This window comes from Homalodisca vitripennis, chromosome 1 (genome assembly GCF_021130785.1).
Source record: "Homalodisca vitripennis isolate AUS2020 chromosome 1, UT_GWSS_2.1, whole genome shotgun sequence".
In the NCBI taxonomy this organism is placed as follows: domain Eukaryota; kingdom Metazoa; phylum Arthropoda; class Insecta; order Hemiptera; family Cicadellidae; genus Homalodisca; species Homalodisca vitripennis.
Window position 1 is genome coordinate 93,121,049 of NC_060207.1, and position 20,157 is coordinate 93,141,205.

Genomic DNA, 20,157 nt, shown 5'->3' on the forward strand with positions numbered 1-20,157 from the left:
TTACCAAGGCTCTCAGAACAGAGCAACATTCTTGAGAATGTGACTTTATCATGAGTATTGGTGGTAAAAGTCTCCGAATCATCATCTGTGAGAGAAAGAGGTTCAAAGGGATTTTTGTTGTAAATGGTCTTTTTGTTGTATCACAAAGCGTTAGTGCTGCTGAACCACCTCTTCCATAAACAACCTTACTAAAACTAGTATGGTTGGCCAGGTTTGATTTGCAGTTTGGGCCTTGTTGGCAAGGAGAGGGAAGCAAGAGAGACACTGTGAAACAGCTTTTCTTCAGCTTTAATTTTACTCTGTAGCTCAATATTGTCTTTCTGCAGTACTTCATTGACTTCTAAGCATTTAATTGAGGCCAAATGGGGAAGAATACTTAATTCTCTCTGATAGCCAGTTGCATTAAAGGCACTTGACACCTGCTCATTTGACTCTAAAGTAGTGTTGGAATGTAAGATTGTTCTAGTGGAACTGGCAAAGAAGCAAAGAGTTACGAGCCACAAGAGAATTCATGGAAACGAAAAAGCAGATATCCTTGCCAAAATAGGTACAGAATCCCTTATGGTAGGGCTTGAGCCAGGCTGTGGAGTAGCTTTCTCCAACAGCAAAGCTCTCGGAAAAGAGGATTAGATCCTCTGGAGTACGGCCTCAGGACTAAAACAATCTAAAATGTTTATCTCTCCTTATGCTAAAGGGTGGGCAGCTCTCCTAGAACAAAGTAAGGCAACTCTCCCCTCCCCCTCCCCCTCTTAAGGTTAGTTATTCTCCTGAGGAAGATATCAGATTGCAGATCTCAAAACATAGTGTTAACTGATATTTTGATTAGTGAACACTAACAAATGTCTACAAAAATCCTGTTGCCTTCACAGTGGTCTCTTGTAAGCATGTATTATTATTACATGCGCAAAATCTTAACAGTAATATTCATAATTCAATTCTAATTTTTTTCTGTACCCACAATCATATTATTTTCTTGAGTAACAGCAAATTAAAAAACAAAATTTTGAGTATTTGGGTCTTCTTAAATATTTTTCACCCTAATAACTATGACTATAACCTCTTCAAAATAGAATACAACCAAAAAGCACTTTGTTATAATACTGCTAAACTGTAAGTTTAAATGACTCATTCTAACTAGGCGTCTTTTTATAATTATAAAAATATAAACCCGAAAGTGAGCATTTTTTTTTTAATCTGAATATTATGCAAGTCCAATGTTGTGCTTCTTTATTTAGTTGGTTGCCACTCATGTAATAAAATTGGGATGGTAAGATTATTATTGTGTTAAAGTTTTGGTGATCCTTGTTTAGAGATTCCACAGTGGATTTTGTAAGAAATTGCATGGATATGTCTGAGGAATTATTGCAAAAAGTAGTGTCCTTGCATCAATTAAGTCTGCTTGAGTTGTAAAATTAACATTCTCTTGGTGTCATAGAATTGCCTTCTTAAATGAAATCTATAGTTGATAACAAAAAATCTTGTGTTAGTGAGTGATAGATCAAATTTTGCATACAGATAGTCAGTAAATATACAAAAATAGATTTGTAATTTTTTAACATTTAAATTTACTTTAAAGGATTTTTATGAAAAAACCTTGTTTTGTTCAAACCAATTTAAAAATATAATAGTTTAATCTAACTATACCTGTAGTTTTTTTTTTTTAAATTTTCACTGTCTATTACAATTTATATATATATATATATATATATATATATATATATATATATATATATATATTGTTGAAAGAAAAATAAATTATTTGATTCGTTCTGAAAGCTTCAATGATTGAGACTTCTTATGACAAATAAAAATGAATTGAAGTTAAAAAAAAAATACAATATGAAGACTTGTAACTTTTGTTTTATGTCTCTTTAAAGATAAATACATGGTAACATTTTCTGTTTAACCTTTTTTTGTTTGGAATAATCACAATATGGTATTTTGGATTACATATAATAAAATGTATGAACTTTCTACACACATGCAAGCACACGCACACAAATAGACTTACTCCAATGCTTGGAACACAAAATATGTGAATATCAAAAGTTAAAATATTGATTATTAAAAATCATGATATTTCTTTACTTTGACTAACATCAATTTTTTTCGTCTACCGCTACTAGCCAAAATGAAAACACTCAACCAACAAAAACTTACCTCGGCTCAGCCACTATCAATCGACTAAGACAGCAGGAGCGCTGGATCGTGTGGCGACCCAAAGTTTAATGTTTGTGTTGTACATATGGAGAACACTCAATACTAGACATGGCAGACGTGAGCAGCAGGGCAGTACTACACAATGGCGCTTATCCGACGCCGATTCTAGACATTAAATGTTTCTCCTGCAGCTCAACCCTCATCTCAGTCTGTCATTGCAGTGCAACAGGACGCTAACGAACCCTTCTCGATGTTACTTGTAGTAACTAATCCACTACTTTTTTCTCCAAAAGGTATCCTTATTAAGCTTTGTACTATAAATCTAACTGACATTCTGGTGTACTCAAAAGCCCTGGCTGCACCTCTTATCAAACCGTCAAACATTATATTTATTATTCAACGAACCAAACTCAGAAGCCTGTTTATAATACTCTACATTTTAGGCCTGTGCTATTTATCTAACACACGTCTTTCCAAAACACTATTTTCAGTAAAGAATAAGAGTTGGACAACTCCGTCCGGAGACCTCACTTCGATGACTGATTAAGTACAAAAAACCTGTTTGTATCGCGGTTACTACTGCTTCAAGCGTACCACTAGTTTAGCGCCGAAGTCACAAACTATCGGTTGGTCGATTTTAATTGTCCAATGCATGACGTTTGTTTGGGGGGGGGGGGGCTTGCCACCGCACAGGAGTGGAACTAACCAAGATTATCACTACACTAGTGGAGGTAACCTTATATCAACCGGAGTCATATGTAGCTCATAAACATATGTTGATCTTCATTCACAATTTCACGAGTCATTTAACGTAAAATACAATGTTTCATGATTAATCAGTTCTTGATTCAAGAAGCTGTCAAATTACTGTACTTTGGAAAAGAATATCCGTTTTGGCATTCTGCTAGTTAATTTTTTATCATGTTGTAAAAAGGTGTGCCTAAGGGTCAGTGTATAGTTCGAACACAGTAAATTGTACTGCACCACAACAGTACATATTATTTATTTTTGGGCTAAGAACATAGGTGAAATGGTGTGAGAAACAGTTAGGCATGGCCGGCAAGACTATTGTCAATTAAAACAATTATTTGAGGGAGGTGTGTGCGTCTGCTGTAGAAAATAAGAAATGTGGGATTGGCAGGGAAGGTAAAATCTTCAAGATTGATGAGTTTGTTCACTCAACCAAAAAAGTAATCTCAGGAGAGTTTGCCCCAGCAATGGGTGTTCAACGGTTTTTGCAGCGAAGCAGACCAAGTTCCAAACTGTGATGTAAAAACATTGATCAGTGAAGTTAAAAATCATATTGAACCCAGAACAACAATTATTTATAATTTTTGGAAGTTTTATAATTCTGAGGATCTAAAGAACGCAGGATTTGTACATTTCACAGTGACCCACAAGTATTATTTCATGAATCCAGAAACTGGTGCAAGTACCCAACACGTTAAATGGAAATGGTGCTAAATAGAGAAATAAGACACAGCGAGGTATTGCTCATCATGATATACAGTCCTATTTGGCACAATATAAGTGGCTATTGGGAGTGTCATGATTGGTGATTATGCATTCAACTCAATTCTTGCCGACATCGCTTTCTTTGTGGAGGCAGAAAACAAAAACCAATCATCATAATGACATAAATTTTCATAGTAAGTATATTAAAGAACATTCCTTCTAGTAATGTAATTTTTTAAGTCCTGGTAATAAAAACTATTCTAAACATATTGGCCTCTGTATAATACCCAAGTACCAAAGATTTATCATTAAAATATTACTTTTTTAGATATAAAAACAGCTGAACTATACTGTAATTTGGTATACCTATAACGTAGTTCAGTTCAACATTTTGGTCTCAGTACTTTAGATTATCACGAACATTGATGATTCGATCTTTGTGGTGACTGCTATTACACTGCACCCAACTATGCTTCTTGTATTAAACTAACACCTTCAATATTTTCTTACATGTTAAGTTTGGAAAAGAGTAATAATAAAACAAAACATATTTCTAACTTTTTTATTTTCACATCAAGAATAGAATGGCCACTAAGTAAAATTTCAAACATTTGTGGTTTTTTCATTCTATATAATTCTTTCCAGAGAAACGTTTAATTTGTACTTAATGTACTAGTAACACTTAAAGTAAAATGTACTACATATACACAACTTAAGTCAATAATAGAAATAAACACTATAAAATTCTCTATAAATTTTCATCTTTTGGAATGCAATACACATTTTTAAGAACGATAGTTGCAATGAATATTATATTAATCGACTTCAATATTCTGTGATAATAAATTCCTAATAAAAAAATTACAGCATAATATTTTTAAGCGGAGTCTTTGCCACCATTAACCACCTCAGCCTTAGCGCTCTTTTCTTCAACGGATTTTGTTATCATTTCATTTTCACCCACAGTTTCAGTTTTCCCTTTCTCTGAATGTTTGAATCTGTCATATCGACGTCCTGCAGCTCTTGAATCCTCCTCATCATCGGAAGACTTGTTTCCTGGTTCCTCAACTTCCATCAACAAGACTCCGAGCTCTTTGCTTACTTCTGTCCAAGTTTTGTCATCCATCCCTGGTTCACGAACTGCTCCCTCACCAGTTTTACCTGGTGACTTTTTCTCACCTTCCTCAGTTTTCGATTCATCCTCTGGAGGATCTACAACCATTGTCTCATCTTCTTTTTCCTCTTCCTGTAACAAAGCAAACATATAAACAATATTCTACTAAAAAATATTTTTTTTTGTTTTGACTACATTCATTTTAATTAATGTTCATAAGATAGGAAAATAAAGGATTTCTTTTCATTCTTTCACACCATAACTAGAAATCTACTACTCTGTTTGTTGTAGCCAGTGCGAGCTCAGCTTCTGCTCAGAGACGGTGAATTTTTGTCAGCGTGGTACGTAGCCATTATAGTACTGCAAACAAGTTTCAGTTTTCGTGTTGGACATGTTTTAATTGAATCAATGTGTGTGTAATCCTAGTGTATGTTTTGACAGTGTGTTGTGATTATTGTACAGTTATTAGTGAACAGATACAGTGTGAATGAACAAACTTCAATTAGGTTAGGTCTGTATGGAGTTTTAGCGGGACTTTCAGTGCGCTGTAGGGAGGGGGAGGGTGAGCCGGGCCAAGTTGTGCAACATTGTATAACTATTTTTCTCGCATTTTGAGCCCTGACTGAGTGTTGTTATTTTGTTAGAATGGCATCCACTTCCAGAAATATTGACACTGATAATAATTCTGACTACAGTGATTTTGGAAATGATACTGACGAAACAAGTGCAGGTGAAAATAGCGATCTCAGATGCTGAGGACGAAACCAGAATCTATAACCCAGTTTGGTCTCGTAACACTGCAGGTCAGTGTGAGTTTCCCTTTACGGAGGAAAATCGGCTCAAAGTCCCTGTACCAGGTAACAACAAACCTATCGATTGGTTTTTTTTAATGTTTGATACAATTCTTCTGTGAAAGAAACAAATAGATATGCCAGAGAAGTATTTTTTTAGACCAAATCCCGCATCAACAACTGGCGCAAAGATCTCACTGTGCAAAAACTAAAGATATTTATCGGAATTCTTTTTCACATGGGCACTGTACGTGTAAATAGGATAAATGACTACTGGAAAACGAGACGATTTTTCAATTTTGGTGTGGTAAGAGAGCAGATGAGCCGTGACCAGTTTCTGCTTATTCTAAGGTGCCTCCATTTTGCAGACAATGCCAAGAGTACTGACGACAGACTATATAAAGTTAGACTACTGATAGACTATTTTAATTCCAAGATGGATGCCTACCATTATAACTACCATAACAGTTTTCCTCTGGCATCAGAACTTCTGTCTCAGAAAACATACTGCACTGGTACATTGCGGCTTGATAGAAAATATTTACCAGAGGAGGTGAAGAATGCAAAACTAAAGAAAGGAGAGACAATCACAGTATATGCGGAAGGGGTAATGGTAGCAAAATAGAAGGACCAAAGAGCTGTTGCATACCTCTCGACAGAGTTTGAAAATACAATGGCAGTACCGACCAACAGAAGGCAAAGTACAGAGAGAAAAGCCCTTGCCAACATTGCAGTACAATGCAAATATAAAAGGGGTAGACAGAAATGACCAACTCATGTCTTATTACCCAATGGAGCATAAGTCATTGAGGTGGTACAAGAAAGTGTTCATACACTTCATCCAGATGCTAATGGTCAATGCGTATAAACTTCATAATTTTGCCAATGAGGATTCAAAAATCTTAGCTTGTATGACTTTTGCCTTAAAATGGTAGGGGCCCTCCTTTGTGAAAACAGAAAGCAGTTCCGGCCCGCCCCTCGAGATATCCAACGCATGTGCTATCAAAGACCAACAAAAGAGATGCTAGTCATATCAGGGTCCGCTGTAGAGTATGCCTTGAGGAAGGAAGAAAAAATTTGAAGTCCACATATTTTTGTACCCAGTGCCCTGGCGAACCAGTCTTGTGCCCAGTTGGGTGCTACGAAAAATACCATGCACCAAAGTAAAGCAGAACGTGTTTGAAGGCCTTGTAAATAGTGTATAAATGCGTATATAAAATATTTAGTGATAGTTATAGTAAAAGTGTAAATAAAACAGGTTTTCAAACAGTGTAAGGAAAAAACTGCCAAAGCCGTGCGCGCCATGTCTCGCGCGGGTGCTGCGCGGCCGGATCCGACCGCTCACTGGTGTCGTCACAATCACCAAGCCAAAAGCACTTGAGAGGCTGAAAACTTCATATTCAGGCTTCTATATGTCTATGGTAAGTAATTACACTATAATAAATTTTCAGCACAGCTAAAAATATTAATGATTTTTTTCAGCAGTCAATGTGTTAAAGGGTTAACCACTGAGCAGAGCAGTCTCTAATGTTATTTCACACACCAAACATTGCTACTGTAACAATTGGTAGTAAAGTGTTAGCCTATATGTGGACACAACTATAGCTATACTATACAATGTTAACACTTTTAACTACTGAGTGGAGCAGTGTCTAATGTTATTTCACACACCAAACAATGCTACTGTAACAATTGGTAGTAAACGTGTTTTTAACCCATTTTCTATTATCCAATTATAGACTTTCTACGCTTGGACTATTATAGAAACTTCTGGCTATCAAGTAATACATAATTTAAACCTTTGAATGCCAACGTCCCCTTTTACCGTACGTCAAAAGTTCGCCGAAAAGTGCCAACATAAGATTTTACTGGACGTTTGGGAAAAGAAATCACTGAAAATCTAAAACTCAATATTTTTAAACTAATAGAATATTAAACTGTTTGTATAGAACTGTTCTTTTCTTTTTTAATGATGTTAGGTGACGTAAATAACCAACTAAAACACTCTTTCTCAGTTGTATCGCGATCACGGTGTTGTGACGAGTAGTTGAGCATTTAACGTTATATAATAGTGCGTTTTTATTAATTTAAAATGTTTCTAAGTTATATTAGATATTAAAATTCATAAAAAAGTTATGAAACTCACTTCCGAGTGTCCATGAAGACAGTGTTGTAGAGTTTGTTGAAAATTGCCTGAATAAAGTTAATTATGTTTTGAGTTCCGTTTAAGTAATTAGTATTATATTACTCACGATTTTGCATTGTTTTAAATGTCTTTTTCTCATTAAAGTATTGAAGTTTCAACAAGAATTAACCCTAGAACTGTTAATCGACATAATTATGTCGGTTAATGCCGCTTTTGTGGTGTTAACCGTCAAAAATTTTTGTCGATCAAACATTCCCTCGTATAATTACTTTTTATAATATACTCCGGTAACGTATCGATATAATTCATGCACCATTGGATTCGGGAAGAAAAATGCTAAGGAACAGATGAGTTTTATTCCTCTTTGTATTATGGTTATGACGTAGCAAGCTTGTTATTTTGAACGTAAAAGAAAACGCGACGCCGTTTGTTGTGACCGCCATATTGCCGCTGCCGTTCTGTATCACTTTCGTGCCGAGCTGTGGATATTTGTAAGTTTTAATAGTTTTACGCGTGTTTTAGTGTCGTATTTAATGTGTAGTGTGTTGTTTGATGTCGTAGTAGTGAAAATATATATATTTTAGAATAAATCAATTTCTATTTACTGAAATATGTTTGAGAAATTACCGGCTTTGTGTAGGCTATGGCAAAATGACTTGGCTAAAATTCATTTCACATAGTTTGTTATTGTTTTCACTTACTAAACGTTATTTATAGCACTCTTTTTAGCTCTGAAGTAACTATTTATTTTTGGTAAATAGATAGTTTTCACAATAATATATATATTGCCTGTAATTTCTTTGGTTATATATAATAACTGTTTGGGTTATTCTATATTTTTTCAATATCTTTAGTTATAATTTATAGTTTTGTAACTACATAATATTTCCTATTACTTATAAACCATAAATTTATAAATTTTGATATAGTACAAGCTTTAGAAACTATTTTATATTTTGCTGAAAGAAAATTTTTCGCAAAATTTTTGAATAATGGCAAAATTTAACTTTTTTACTTTTCAAAAAATAATTCATGGTAATTATTTCATTACTACTGTATATTCTATTTTATTCTAAGTAATAAAATATGCAAAATAACATGTATTCATAGATAAATGTATTAGCAAAACTTGTTTTTACCAAAGTCTTACGTGTACACCCCCTTTTCAGAATTTATACGCATCGCTGCTTTTTGTTCTATAGCTTTATGATGCTTTCATAAATGTGTATAATGTTTATGTTTTTTCTGAAACTAGATAAAATTTGACACAGAATGGCTATCTCACTTATAAATATTTCTCACTATAACTTCATTTGCTAGGTATGGTCCCCCCCAAATTTAAGAAATATTTTTCGTAAATTTTATATTTGATTAAAAAAAGTGTTTATTAGAAAATGTTTGATGGTTAATTTTACAATATAGTGCAATTCTACGTTTAATTCTGAACACAAAAAATATATACTCTTATTTATATTGCTTTTATTTTATATTTTTAATATTTTTTTTTAAAAAAACCTTGCGCGAAGCTCCAAAACAGCCCGACACTACAGGATGAAATGACCGCCAGTTCTAGGGTTAAAACAAACTTTTTATGGTGCAAAATAAACTTTAACTGAATATTTTCCAAAACCTTGTGTTTTTTTAGCAAAACAACCCTCTAGTGCTTGCATAAATTTTTATAATTGTGTTTATTGTACAATAAAAGGTTATTACACATGATTTTAGGGTGGTTTTTAAATGCTCTTTATCATAAAAGTAAAAAATTTAAAAATAAATCTGTCTTATATTAGTTATTTTACCTTTTTTTAATTATCAAAACATCTTATATATTTTGTGACGAAAAATTCATTTAACTTTCAAATAAATTAAAAAGGAGCTTTTAATAATACAAAATAAATTTTAAGTTAGTTTTTCTGAAACCTTGTGTTTTAGTAAAAATAATCTTTAGCAATTAACTATTTATAAAAATTTTGTTTATGGTACAATATTACGTTATTACACATGATTTTGGGTTGTTTTTAAGTTTTCTTTATCATGAAAGTATAGAAATTTCAAAATAAATTTTTTTAACATAGTAATTCATATTCCTTTAAAAAGAAGTAAAAAGTGGCTTTTTATGATAAAAAATAAATTTGTTGTAATTTTTTTCTAAAACCTTGCGTTTTTGTCCAAAACCCTCTTGCACTTTTCGCAGCCACACAAAAATAACTCACCACTTTTCAACATGGATTTGATTTTATCTCTGGTACTAAAAGGTTTAAGTTATATGTTGATCTGTTTAAAAAGTATGTTTACTACAACATATGCTGCAAATAGAGAAATATTAATTTCAATTATAATTTGGCCGAGAGATTGCAGTACTTTCCAACCACAACTGGATAAAGATTGAATTGTATAATTGTGCAATACAGTGGGAACGAGTTCAACAGCAAAACATCAAGAGCCATGAGGTGTCAAGCCAAGCTTTGGTCATAAATCACTGATCAAAAGAACAGTCATGGTCACCCTTGTGGACCGGCGATCTGAGAAGGGAATCATTTAAGTTTAATACTGATCATGAAGTTAAAATGCATGAATAATTTGTACTTACCTTCTTTAATGCCTTTCTCTGTTCCTCTCTTAAGCGATGTATTCTCTCAGCACGTATTCTCAATGCCATGTCATCTTTCTTCTTTACATACCGGCGTAAATGGCTACTTCCCCTACAGTGAACAGCAAGAGCTTGCTCTTGATCCTCTAAACGAGGCAAGAATGACTTGCATAGATCACAAAAGTAAATTTCAATCTTCTTACAGTATTCACTTCCTAAAACATAACAAATATAAAAATTTCAAAAATATTTAAAAGCAAATATATTTTTACACGTTTACAATAATTAACTTTTATAAATATAAACATATTTTAAGATAATGATAACAGTTATTTTGGACCTCCTCTGATATTGAAACCCACCCATTTAATAAAAAATATACATTTATAGGGTGACCATTCTAAACCTCTTTTAAATTAAAGTTTTTTTCTCCCCGGTTTTCCTTGATGAAAATTACCAACTATATTTAACACTTATTCTGACTGCCACAGTGACGGTTTCTAATCACCAGCTGCATTTGTAGGAAATGCCATGAAACTGCATTTGGTAACGATTACCTCTATCACTTATTTTAAAGCTCATTTATGTCTGTGTCTTTCAATGTATCGACATAATATTGTGTGCACCTAATAATTTTCCTTTCTGTGATGTTTGGACAACATATGTATCCAATTCATAAAAGTAAAGAGAAGAAACAATTACCAACACAGCGCTACCATGGGACATACTGCAGACAAACATTATGGTCAGAGGTCTGGGGTGCATGAATTTTTGGTACGAGACTACGATTTTACGATTACATAAGACGGGTTGGATACAACCAAACAATAAACAAACAAACATTTATCAGGACTCTAGTTTTTATCCTTTTGGAGGGAGAAGGGGGTGGGTAACTCTGAGAATTCATGACATTAACCACACTATTTCAAAAGATTGTATAGATTAACACATAAAAAAAAATCCTACAAAACATCAAATATAGAAACAATTCTAAATTCTGATATTATACATAGATAAATATTCTTATGTAGGGGTGAGATAATAAAATTAAAAACAAATTTGTAACAAAAAATCTTGAAAACATGTTATGCAAATAAAATAGTTTTAATTTATATTTAAGTAGTAAACCCACTGCTTGAATTACATATCACTTGGTACTTTTATAAAATAGATCTTATCACAACATGTCTAACCTTAAAGCTAGTAAATATTGCTAACCCTTCCCAAATAATGAAGGAAAACTCAGCATGTGAATTTTATTTTCAGTTTTTTGCTTTTTATTTACTTGAATATACTAATTAAAGTAAGCCATTATCACATATATGTAAAAAAAACCTTGTGGATATATTCATCAAACGCTCACTCTGAAAATAGTCTTAATCTTAAATCTAAAGAAACAAGAACTTTATTTTCCATTAAGTAAACAAGTTACAATAGGCATCATCAAGAATTAACAAACAATATTAAGTTGTCAAATCCAACATATCACAGTTCATATACTCTTCAATAGTATTAAGAGTTTGCTATCTAAGTGGATGAAAAGCAGTTTTACAGATTTAAATAGGTCATTGCCTACACCTAATAATTGGTTTTTTAATGTAAATATTATTTTTTCGGTCTTGGTATTATTTACATGTCATCAACAAAAAACCAGTTGTTTTCCTTGTTCAAATTATCTTTCAAATTTAAATTTTACATCTAAGATGTCTAAACAGGAGTTACTAATGGTTAAATAATCTGTATAGAGAACAGAGAAATATGGTGCATTATAACCAAAATCATTCACAAAAGTCCTAGTACCACACAATTGTGGTACCCCTGCCGTAACATTTAAAAATTGAGAATATTTGTTTTTTTAAACAAACCATTTGTCTTCTACCTGAAAGATAACTTTTCAATAGTTGTAACTCTTTGTTTGAAATTCCATAATATTTTAGCTTTTTTCACAAGACATGAGAGACTGTGTCCAACGCCTTATTTAAATCAATAATACTTGATCCTACTAGCAATTTATTTTCAAAACCATTAGGAACAAAATCTACTACTGCTTCTGCTGCTCCAGTTGTTGAATGTCTAGGTCTAAAACCAAATTGATAATTGTAGAGCAAATTGTTATTTACAAAATATTTATAAAGTTGTGGTACTATGAAAGATCCAATAATTTTACTTAACATAGGTACAATTGTAATGGGATGGTAGTTTTCTGGATTTTTTCAAGATAAGGTTTTCAATACCCTAATCAAGTATGTTACTCTGACTCTGATAAAATCATCAGTGTCTAAACTCTGATTCAATCACTGAGATTTAAATGCACTTTTTGAACACTAAACCCTTTCTTAGCATTGGACTAATATATCCCCAAACAGTATTTTCTTAGCAAGCGAGCGATGAACAGAAATATTCGCAACTCAATTTTAATCTAACACGCATTGGATGATTGTATCTGCTATTAAGCCATAAACTTAGTTTACTACTGTAAAGTTATTTCTCCAAAGTATTATGTAGTAGTAAGGTGGCTATACAAATTACAACAAAAAAAAAAACGTTTTTAGTGATCAGAAATCTGCGTAATGCCGATCAGCTGTCGTCCGTGAATCACAATCGACAGATGACACAATATAAAAGACTATTTTCTTGTTGAAATGATACAGGTGTAAGGAAGTTTCACCTGCTATATTGTTGCCGCACCGGAGTAGTGGAACATGAACATAATAGTGTTGTGGGAAATCAAGTATACTCTGAACACAGCTGTTTACTATATGTGACCCCATGGTAGGATGAGTGAGCTCTATGATAAATCTATTACGCCATGTGTAATGGACTCTTGAGTTCTAAGGGTCAATAAGTTATAAGATGTCAAGTTATGACTCTATTTTCAAATATACTAATTACCCCGGATTATCACATTACTTAGGAAATTAGGTAAAGTAATATAGCCTATGTTAATATTTTAATAAGTAATATTAGGTATTTAAGCAAAACACAATCTAAAAAAAGAAATAATAGTAGTACTAGTAACTCTAGTATTTCAATTTGAAAAATTATATATTGTACAAATTTTACTCTTTAAAACTTTACTTTTTTAATACGGAAAAATAGTTACAATATCAAATGCATTATAAGCTCTAAATTGCTAAATTCGCAGATTCCGATCCTACATCAAAGAAATTACTTCAGTTCACTTCCACTTTAAGCAAGAGTTTTTAAATTCAGTATAGGTATCAATGACTCTTTTAAAATAACTCAATTTATTACAAGATACCACAATATTATTTTCTGTTAAGATTTTTCACCCCTAAGACAATTTACCTAGATTGATTGCCTTCTTCTTTTTCTTCTTCTTAGGTTTCTGTTCAGTAGCATCCTTCTCTCCCTCTTCGCCAGCATTTTCTTCACCTTCTTTGTCTTCTTTTTCCTTTTCATCTTTTCCAGACGTCTCAGAGTCTGATTCTGCAAAATAAATATGTACTAAATGTAACAAAACTGTAGAAAAACTTGATCAATATAACAGCTATCACTATAGTATTTTAGCCTGAAGTTTTCTACTTTTTACAAGGTGCCAACTACAGATTAATTTCTAGTTAAAGTAAAATTCATTAAAATTCTGTTTTACTATATAGCTGAGTAAACAATAAAAGTAAATCAGCGATTTTACAAGATTAACATTTTACCTTCTTCCTCTCCAGAACCCACTTGATCCAGAATCATGTATTTGTCCATATCCAGCTCGTTGCCCTCTTGTTTCTCCGCATTCTTCTTGTCAAAGTAATGCTTCCTCTGTAAAATTCAATATTTTCAACTGCTTATTAATTTATGTTTTTTTTTTATAAGGGGCAAAAAACGCTGTGGTTATCATCGCCCTCAAGCAAGAATTGACATCTGCTCGTATTAGGTGGTGTCAAGTATGTAAATAAAGATTGCATTGTATATAACAAAAGAAATTGGAATCACAAGTAGGTGGGTAAATATTTTATACTTAAAACTAGATAACAATAAATGTAACAAGGGAAAGACTGTAGAGAGGTCATAACCCATATAAAGGCTAAAAGGATAAATAGAACATAAATAAGGACAAGGTACATAACATTAATTAAATAAACTATAAAAACTTAACAAATTTTACTGCCACCAAGGTAGCTGTAAAGGGGCTAATTTAGCAGCTGTAATGATAAATAAAAATTAAATAATAAAATTAATAAATATTAACAACAATGGATAATCAGAATAAATAAACTTAACACAATACTATATTTTATTAATCAGCGAAGTTTTATTTAGAAAACATAGTAGTCTTTGAGTTGCCGTCTCGTCATCACAGAGAATATCGTTCAACGAAGCCGGCAGATTCGAGTTGCGCCTATGTACCGAGTAACGAGGGCAGTCAACAAGCACATGTTTGACAGTAATGACAGTGTCACATGTGTCGCAGACGGGGGGATCATCTCTACTCATGAGGAAGCCATGTGTGAGAAGCGTAGCCGCAGGCGACACAACACAACCTCCTCACGACGACTCGGGCGGTTCGCTGTCTCCCAGAGTCCAACGCAGTCTTTAATACGTCATAACTTGTTGTTAACGACTGCCTGCCACTCGGTATTCCATTTGGCTTTCAGTTTGCCCTTCACCACCGGGATAATATCGGAAGAAACAATCCGTGCAGTGTAAGGCTGGAGTTCCAATGCTTCTTTGGCTCTTCTATCTGCCAGCTCGTTTCCGGATACTCCAATGTGACCAGGTACCCAGACAAGAAAGACAGCAACACCTTCGGACTGAAGGGAAGACAAAGAGTGCCATATTTTGCAGATGATAATGTGTTTAGAAAACATGTCGCTGATGGCTTGTAAACCACTAAGGGAGTCGCTGCAGATAGCCAATTTTTTAGTCATAGGAAATGTTATATTTAGGGCCTTTTTGATGGCTGTTAATTCAGCCGTGAAAATGGAAGAGTCGTTGGGGAGACGAAATCCGTATCGTCTAACCCCAGTGACGAAAGCACATCCAGTTCTACAACGTTCCTTTGACCCGTCAGTATAGACAACATCGCAAGGTGCGAGGCTGCCTAGTATTTGACGGAATTATCGTTGGTAGACTGTTTCTGGAGTGGAGACTTTTTTAAACATAGAAAGATTTAAAATAATTTTTGGCATTGAGACGCTCCAGGGTGGGATATCACATTGATGAACGACTTTAAACTCGTAATCTTTCAGGCCTATTTCATAAGCGTAGGATTTGGCCCTAACGCCTAAGGGTGAAGGATGATTTGGTCTCGCTAGGAAAGAATTATGAAGTGGGTTTCGCAGGACCGGTTCAAATGCAGGGTTGTCTGGCTTTCCTGAAAGAGCGTGAACATAGTTTAGGGACAGTTGTTGTCGTCTATGCGAAAGAGGGGGTTCTCCCGTTTCTGCGAGAAGACTGTTAATAGGAGAAGAACGAAAAGCTCCAGTGGCCAGTCTTAAAGCAGAATTATGGACTGGGTCAAGCATTTTGAGAGCACTGGGTCTTGCGGACCCATATGCTTGACATCCATAATCTAGACAGGAACGGATAGTGGCTTTGTAAAATCTGAGCATACATGTCCTATCAGCCCCCCATTTCGTTCCGCTTAAAGCTCTCAGTATGTTCAAGCGCTTCACGCATCGATCTTTTAGGTCTCTCAGGTGAGGCACCCAAGTTAGCCGGGTATCAAATGTGAGACCCAGGAATCTGATATTGTCACAAGTAGAGATTCTCTGACCCAGCAAAGAGAGCGTTGGCTGCTCAACAGTACATATTCTGGAGAAAGCGATGGCTTTTGTTTTAGGTGGCGAAAGGCGAAAATGAAAAACCCGTAACTCCGCACCACTGCTCAAGCCTGTTAATGGTAAGCTGTAAAGGTAAAGCTCTCTCCCCCACCGCTAACCTCTTTGTAGAGATGTAAATAGAGAAATCATCTACAAACAAAGAACAGCGCACAGGAGGGGTAACGCAGGATGATATGTTATTGATTGCAATGGCAAACAGAGTGCAGCTTAGTACGCTACCTTGTGGAATACCATTTTCCAGCGTGAATGAATCGGAAATGGTTGTCCCAAGTTTTACCTGTATGGTTCTTCCGACAAGAAGCCCTGTATGAAAGAAACCATGTGGCCCCCTACACCCCAAGATATTAAAGCATTTAATATCCCCCTTCTCCAAGTCTTGTCATAAGCCTTGGAAATGTCGAAGAATACCGCGATCAACTGTTTTCTTTCAATAAAGGAATTCAGGATTGCCGATTCCAAGGCAAGTAGATGGTCACTTGTAGACCGGCCTTGTCGGAATCCGCACTGGGAAGGTAAAAGAAGGTTATTTTTCTCCAGAAACCAGACAAGACGTCTGTTGACCATCCTTTAGAGTACTTTGCAGAGACTGCTAGTAAGCGAAATTGGTCTATAGCCTCCTGGAGAAGTTCTATCTTGGCCCAGTTTATGGAGAGCAATAATGTGTGAACGACGCCAAGAATTAGGGAATGTGTTTTCTAAATAGATTCTATTATATAAATTTAGAACATCTTGTTTTCCATCCTCCGTCAGGTTCCGCAACATGGCATAATGTATGCTATTGGGACCTGGAGCTGAATTTCATGTCGCCTTTAGTGATGAATCGAGTTCATCAATGGTAAAGGGAAGGTTTAGAGGAGAGTTGTTATTAATATTTAAATTTAGAGGATGTCTTTCTGTATTTATTTTGAAATTTTGAAACTCCCTATTGTAAGATGACGTTTTTGAAATTTCCGCAAAATGTGAGCCGAGTAAATTGGAAACTGTCAAGGGATCAGTTACCACATCGGTACCATTTTTCAGAGCAATAAGAGAAGGTGGGGAGGTCTTACAGCAAACAGATCGAAGCTTCCTCCAAACATCTGATGCAGGAGTAGTTCGTTTTATTTGATCTGTGTAGTCCAGCCAGGACTGCCGGCGTCTCTGTCTAAAAACCTGTCTTGCTTTTGCCCGTGCTCTTCTGTACCTACTTAAATTTTCTTCATTCGGTGATCTGTTGAACTGTCTTAAACACTTTCGATGTTCCTTTAGAGCCGCCGAACATTCTTCAGACCACCAAGAAACCTGGCGTTTGTTTGGTGAACCCGAGGATTTTGGAATGCTTCGCTCTGCGGATGTTATAATATTAGATGTAAATAATTCAGTGGCTGTATTTATGTCGTTTAATTCGATACTAGTAGTTTGAGAAACTATGTTCTTTTTGTACTCGTTCCAGTCAGCCCTCTTAATTTTCCACCTGGGACACTTGCCTGTCAAAGGCGGAAAGGATTGAAAAGCCACAGCAATGGGCACATGGGTCACTCCCTGACAGGTCGGGAAGTACAGACCAATGCACTCGAGTTGCCACAACCGGACTGCAGATTGACAGGTCGATTGCCGACCATATGCCAGTCCTAGGGCACATGTAAGTGGCCGACTCGTCATTGAGAACGACCGCTGCCACTTCGTCCCACAATCCCGCAACCATGTTACCCCTCCAATCAGAATGGCTGGAACCCCAAGAGCGATGGTGTGCATTGAAATCACCAACCATCAAGAAAGGAGAAGGGAGTTGGCTGTAGAGATCACGTAGATCATCAAGAGATAAATCAAAAGGGGAAGGTGGAATATATATGGAGCAGATGGTTAATTTAAAAGGAACATCGATTGATACTGCTACTGCCTGGAGGTTTGTGACGATGTTCAAGGCTCTAGCATTAACAGAAGAATCTGCTAGAATAGCCACACCTCCACAGGCAATTTGTTGGTGATGATCTAGGCGAAAGATGTCATAACCATTTTGTTTGAAACGAGTATGAGGAGACAATTTTGTCTCTTGTAGGCAAATAACTTTAGGTTTTCTTGTCTTTATAAGTAATTTTAAGTCTTCAAAGTGGCTTCTCAAACCATTAATATTCCATTGTAACAGCATTTTATATTATATTATATATTTTATTTTGTGCTAGTTCATCGTAATTTTTTTTCTTTGTTTAGATACAGGACGGAAGTTACCTTGAACGATTTGGAACTCTGTCTGCATCTCCAAAGGATCCTCAACCATATCATCATCAAGAGATAATTGGGAGGATCTGGACGAGGATGGATTAGTCTTTTTCACTAAGAATTTAGATCTATTTTCTGATTTTGCATGTATGTTCTTTTTTAGTTTGTCGGCGAGTTTTTTCCTCTCTTCCAAAGATAAGGCGGGTTTCGTATTTTGTTGCACCTTATCTCTGAAAGTAGGAGTAACTGTTGGGCGAGCTTGAATCTGTGTGTTGGACTTTGTATGGGGCGTGTGGACTGCTTGGGAAAGATTACTGGTGGATGCCAACGGATGTTGTCCGGTACCGGCTGCAAGCTGCTTAACCAAAGCGGCAACCTGTTCTGCTAAATTGAGTACCATACCCTCCAAGGCGGTACATGACGGGCACTGTGTGGATTGGACTGTGGCTGAAGCAGCTTCGGAGTACGAGACTCCCTTTTTAGGGGTTGGAGCAATTCTTCTCCTGTACTCTTTGCGGGCTTCGTTAAAGGAGAGTTTGTTAAGAGTAACGATCTTCAATACTTCCTTTTCCTCTAAGTAAACTCTACACTCCTTAGAAGTGGCCGCGTGTTTGCCCTTACAGTTCACGCATCTAACGTCGTTTTTGCAACCTTCCTCTTGGTGGCCTTCATCGCCGCAACGGGAACAAGTCTCAGGGCCCGAGCACGTCTTAGTAGAGTGCCCGAATCTCTGACAACGGAAACACCGCTGCGGATTTTTGAAGTATGGCCGTACAGTCAGGGACAAGTACCCAGCCTTAATAGTTTTTGGGGGTTGGGGAAAAGCAAAGGTCAGAATTAGACCAGGAGTAGGAACCTTTTTCCCATTCTCCGTCCGAAGCATCCTGACCACATCGGTTACCATTTCACACTGCAGCTCGTCCTTGATTTCCTCCTCACTACACTCCATCAGGTCACGGCAGAAGACGATCCCCTTAGAGGTATTCAGTGAGGAGTGCGGTTGAACAACGACTTCCACCTGATCAAAAAAGCTTGTCATCTGAAGGAACTTTCTGGCTTGGATGTAATTCGCAGCCTCCACCAGGATAGTTCCATTTCTCAGTTTGCTTACCGATTTAGGCTGACCGCCTGAGGAAACAAAAGCTTTGTTTATAAGGAAAGGACTAACCTTTGTTAGAGTTTTGTCCTCATCCTTATGACTCACGATTAGGTATAGTGGAGTTGGAACGTTCATATTTTCTGCATTTACTTTTTCTTCCACTTTCCTTTGTTTTATATATGATTCATTTTCAGAATCTGACAACTGTCGTTTTTTCTCTGGATCATTAAGATCTCTTCCTCCGAATTCTTGCCCTAAGGGTGGGGTGGTTTGAATATCCATATATAGGGTCACCAGCGCATTGTGTTTAGTAGTGCGGGCCGATTCACCGGGAGCGGGCATGCCCTCGGGTGTCCCACAAACCGTAGCTTGGGAGACAACCCTACCTCAGTTCCCCGAGGCCCGGTTTCCATCGATTACCAAGTCGGGGATACGCGCACAACTTGGACTCGCACGTGGCAACAGGGGCTCCGACACCCCTGCCTACTGAACACTTCCTGACCAAGGACCGAAGTGGCTGGCTTCTGAACCAGTACATGACTTACGCCTCGGCAGAGACAAGCTCACATCAGCTCTCACCGACACCAGATAGGGCACCTAGTGCCGGCTTAAGCACTCCCAGCGAGCATGTACTGGAACGGTCAGAGGACGGGTACTAATAAGACCCTGGAGGGGGATTTGGTAGGAATTAGGGAATGGTTAGGTGGGAAGAGGCAGTTTATCGTCATACCCAGGACGGGCTTATTTATGTTTTAAGGAAATTTAAAAACAGCAATATTATAAAAATTATTGCAATGTTTTT

At 36.0% G+C, this 20,157-nt stretch overlaps 1 protein-coding gene across 1 annotated transcript in view; it reads right to left on the minus strand.

The window, feature by feature from the left end:
- Nucleotides 1-4,163: 4,163 nt before the first annotated feature.
- The window catches only part of LOC124366689 (DBIRD complex subunit ZNF326), a 53,787-nt gene continuing 37,793 nt past the window's right edge, over nt 4,164-20,157 (minus strand). The window contains exons 12-15 of the mRNA XM_046823289.1: nt 13,928-14,033; nt 13,566-13,706; nt 10,257-10,471; nt 4,164-4,861 (exon numbers count right to left, since the gene is read on the minus strand). Coding sequence (XP_046679245.1) covers nt 4,493-4,861; nt 10,257-10,471; nt 13,566-13,706; nt 13,928-14,033 — 831 coding nt within the window. The 3' untranslated portion in view covers nt 4,164-4,492. The remainder of the gene's footprint in view (nt 4,862-10,256; nt 10,472-13,565; nt 13,707-13,927; nt 14,034-20,157) is intronic.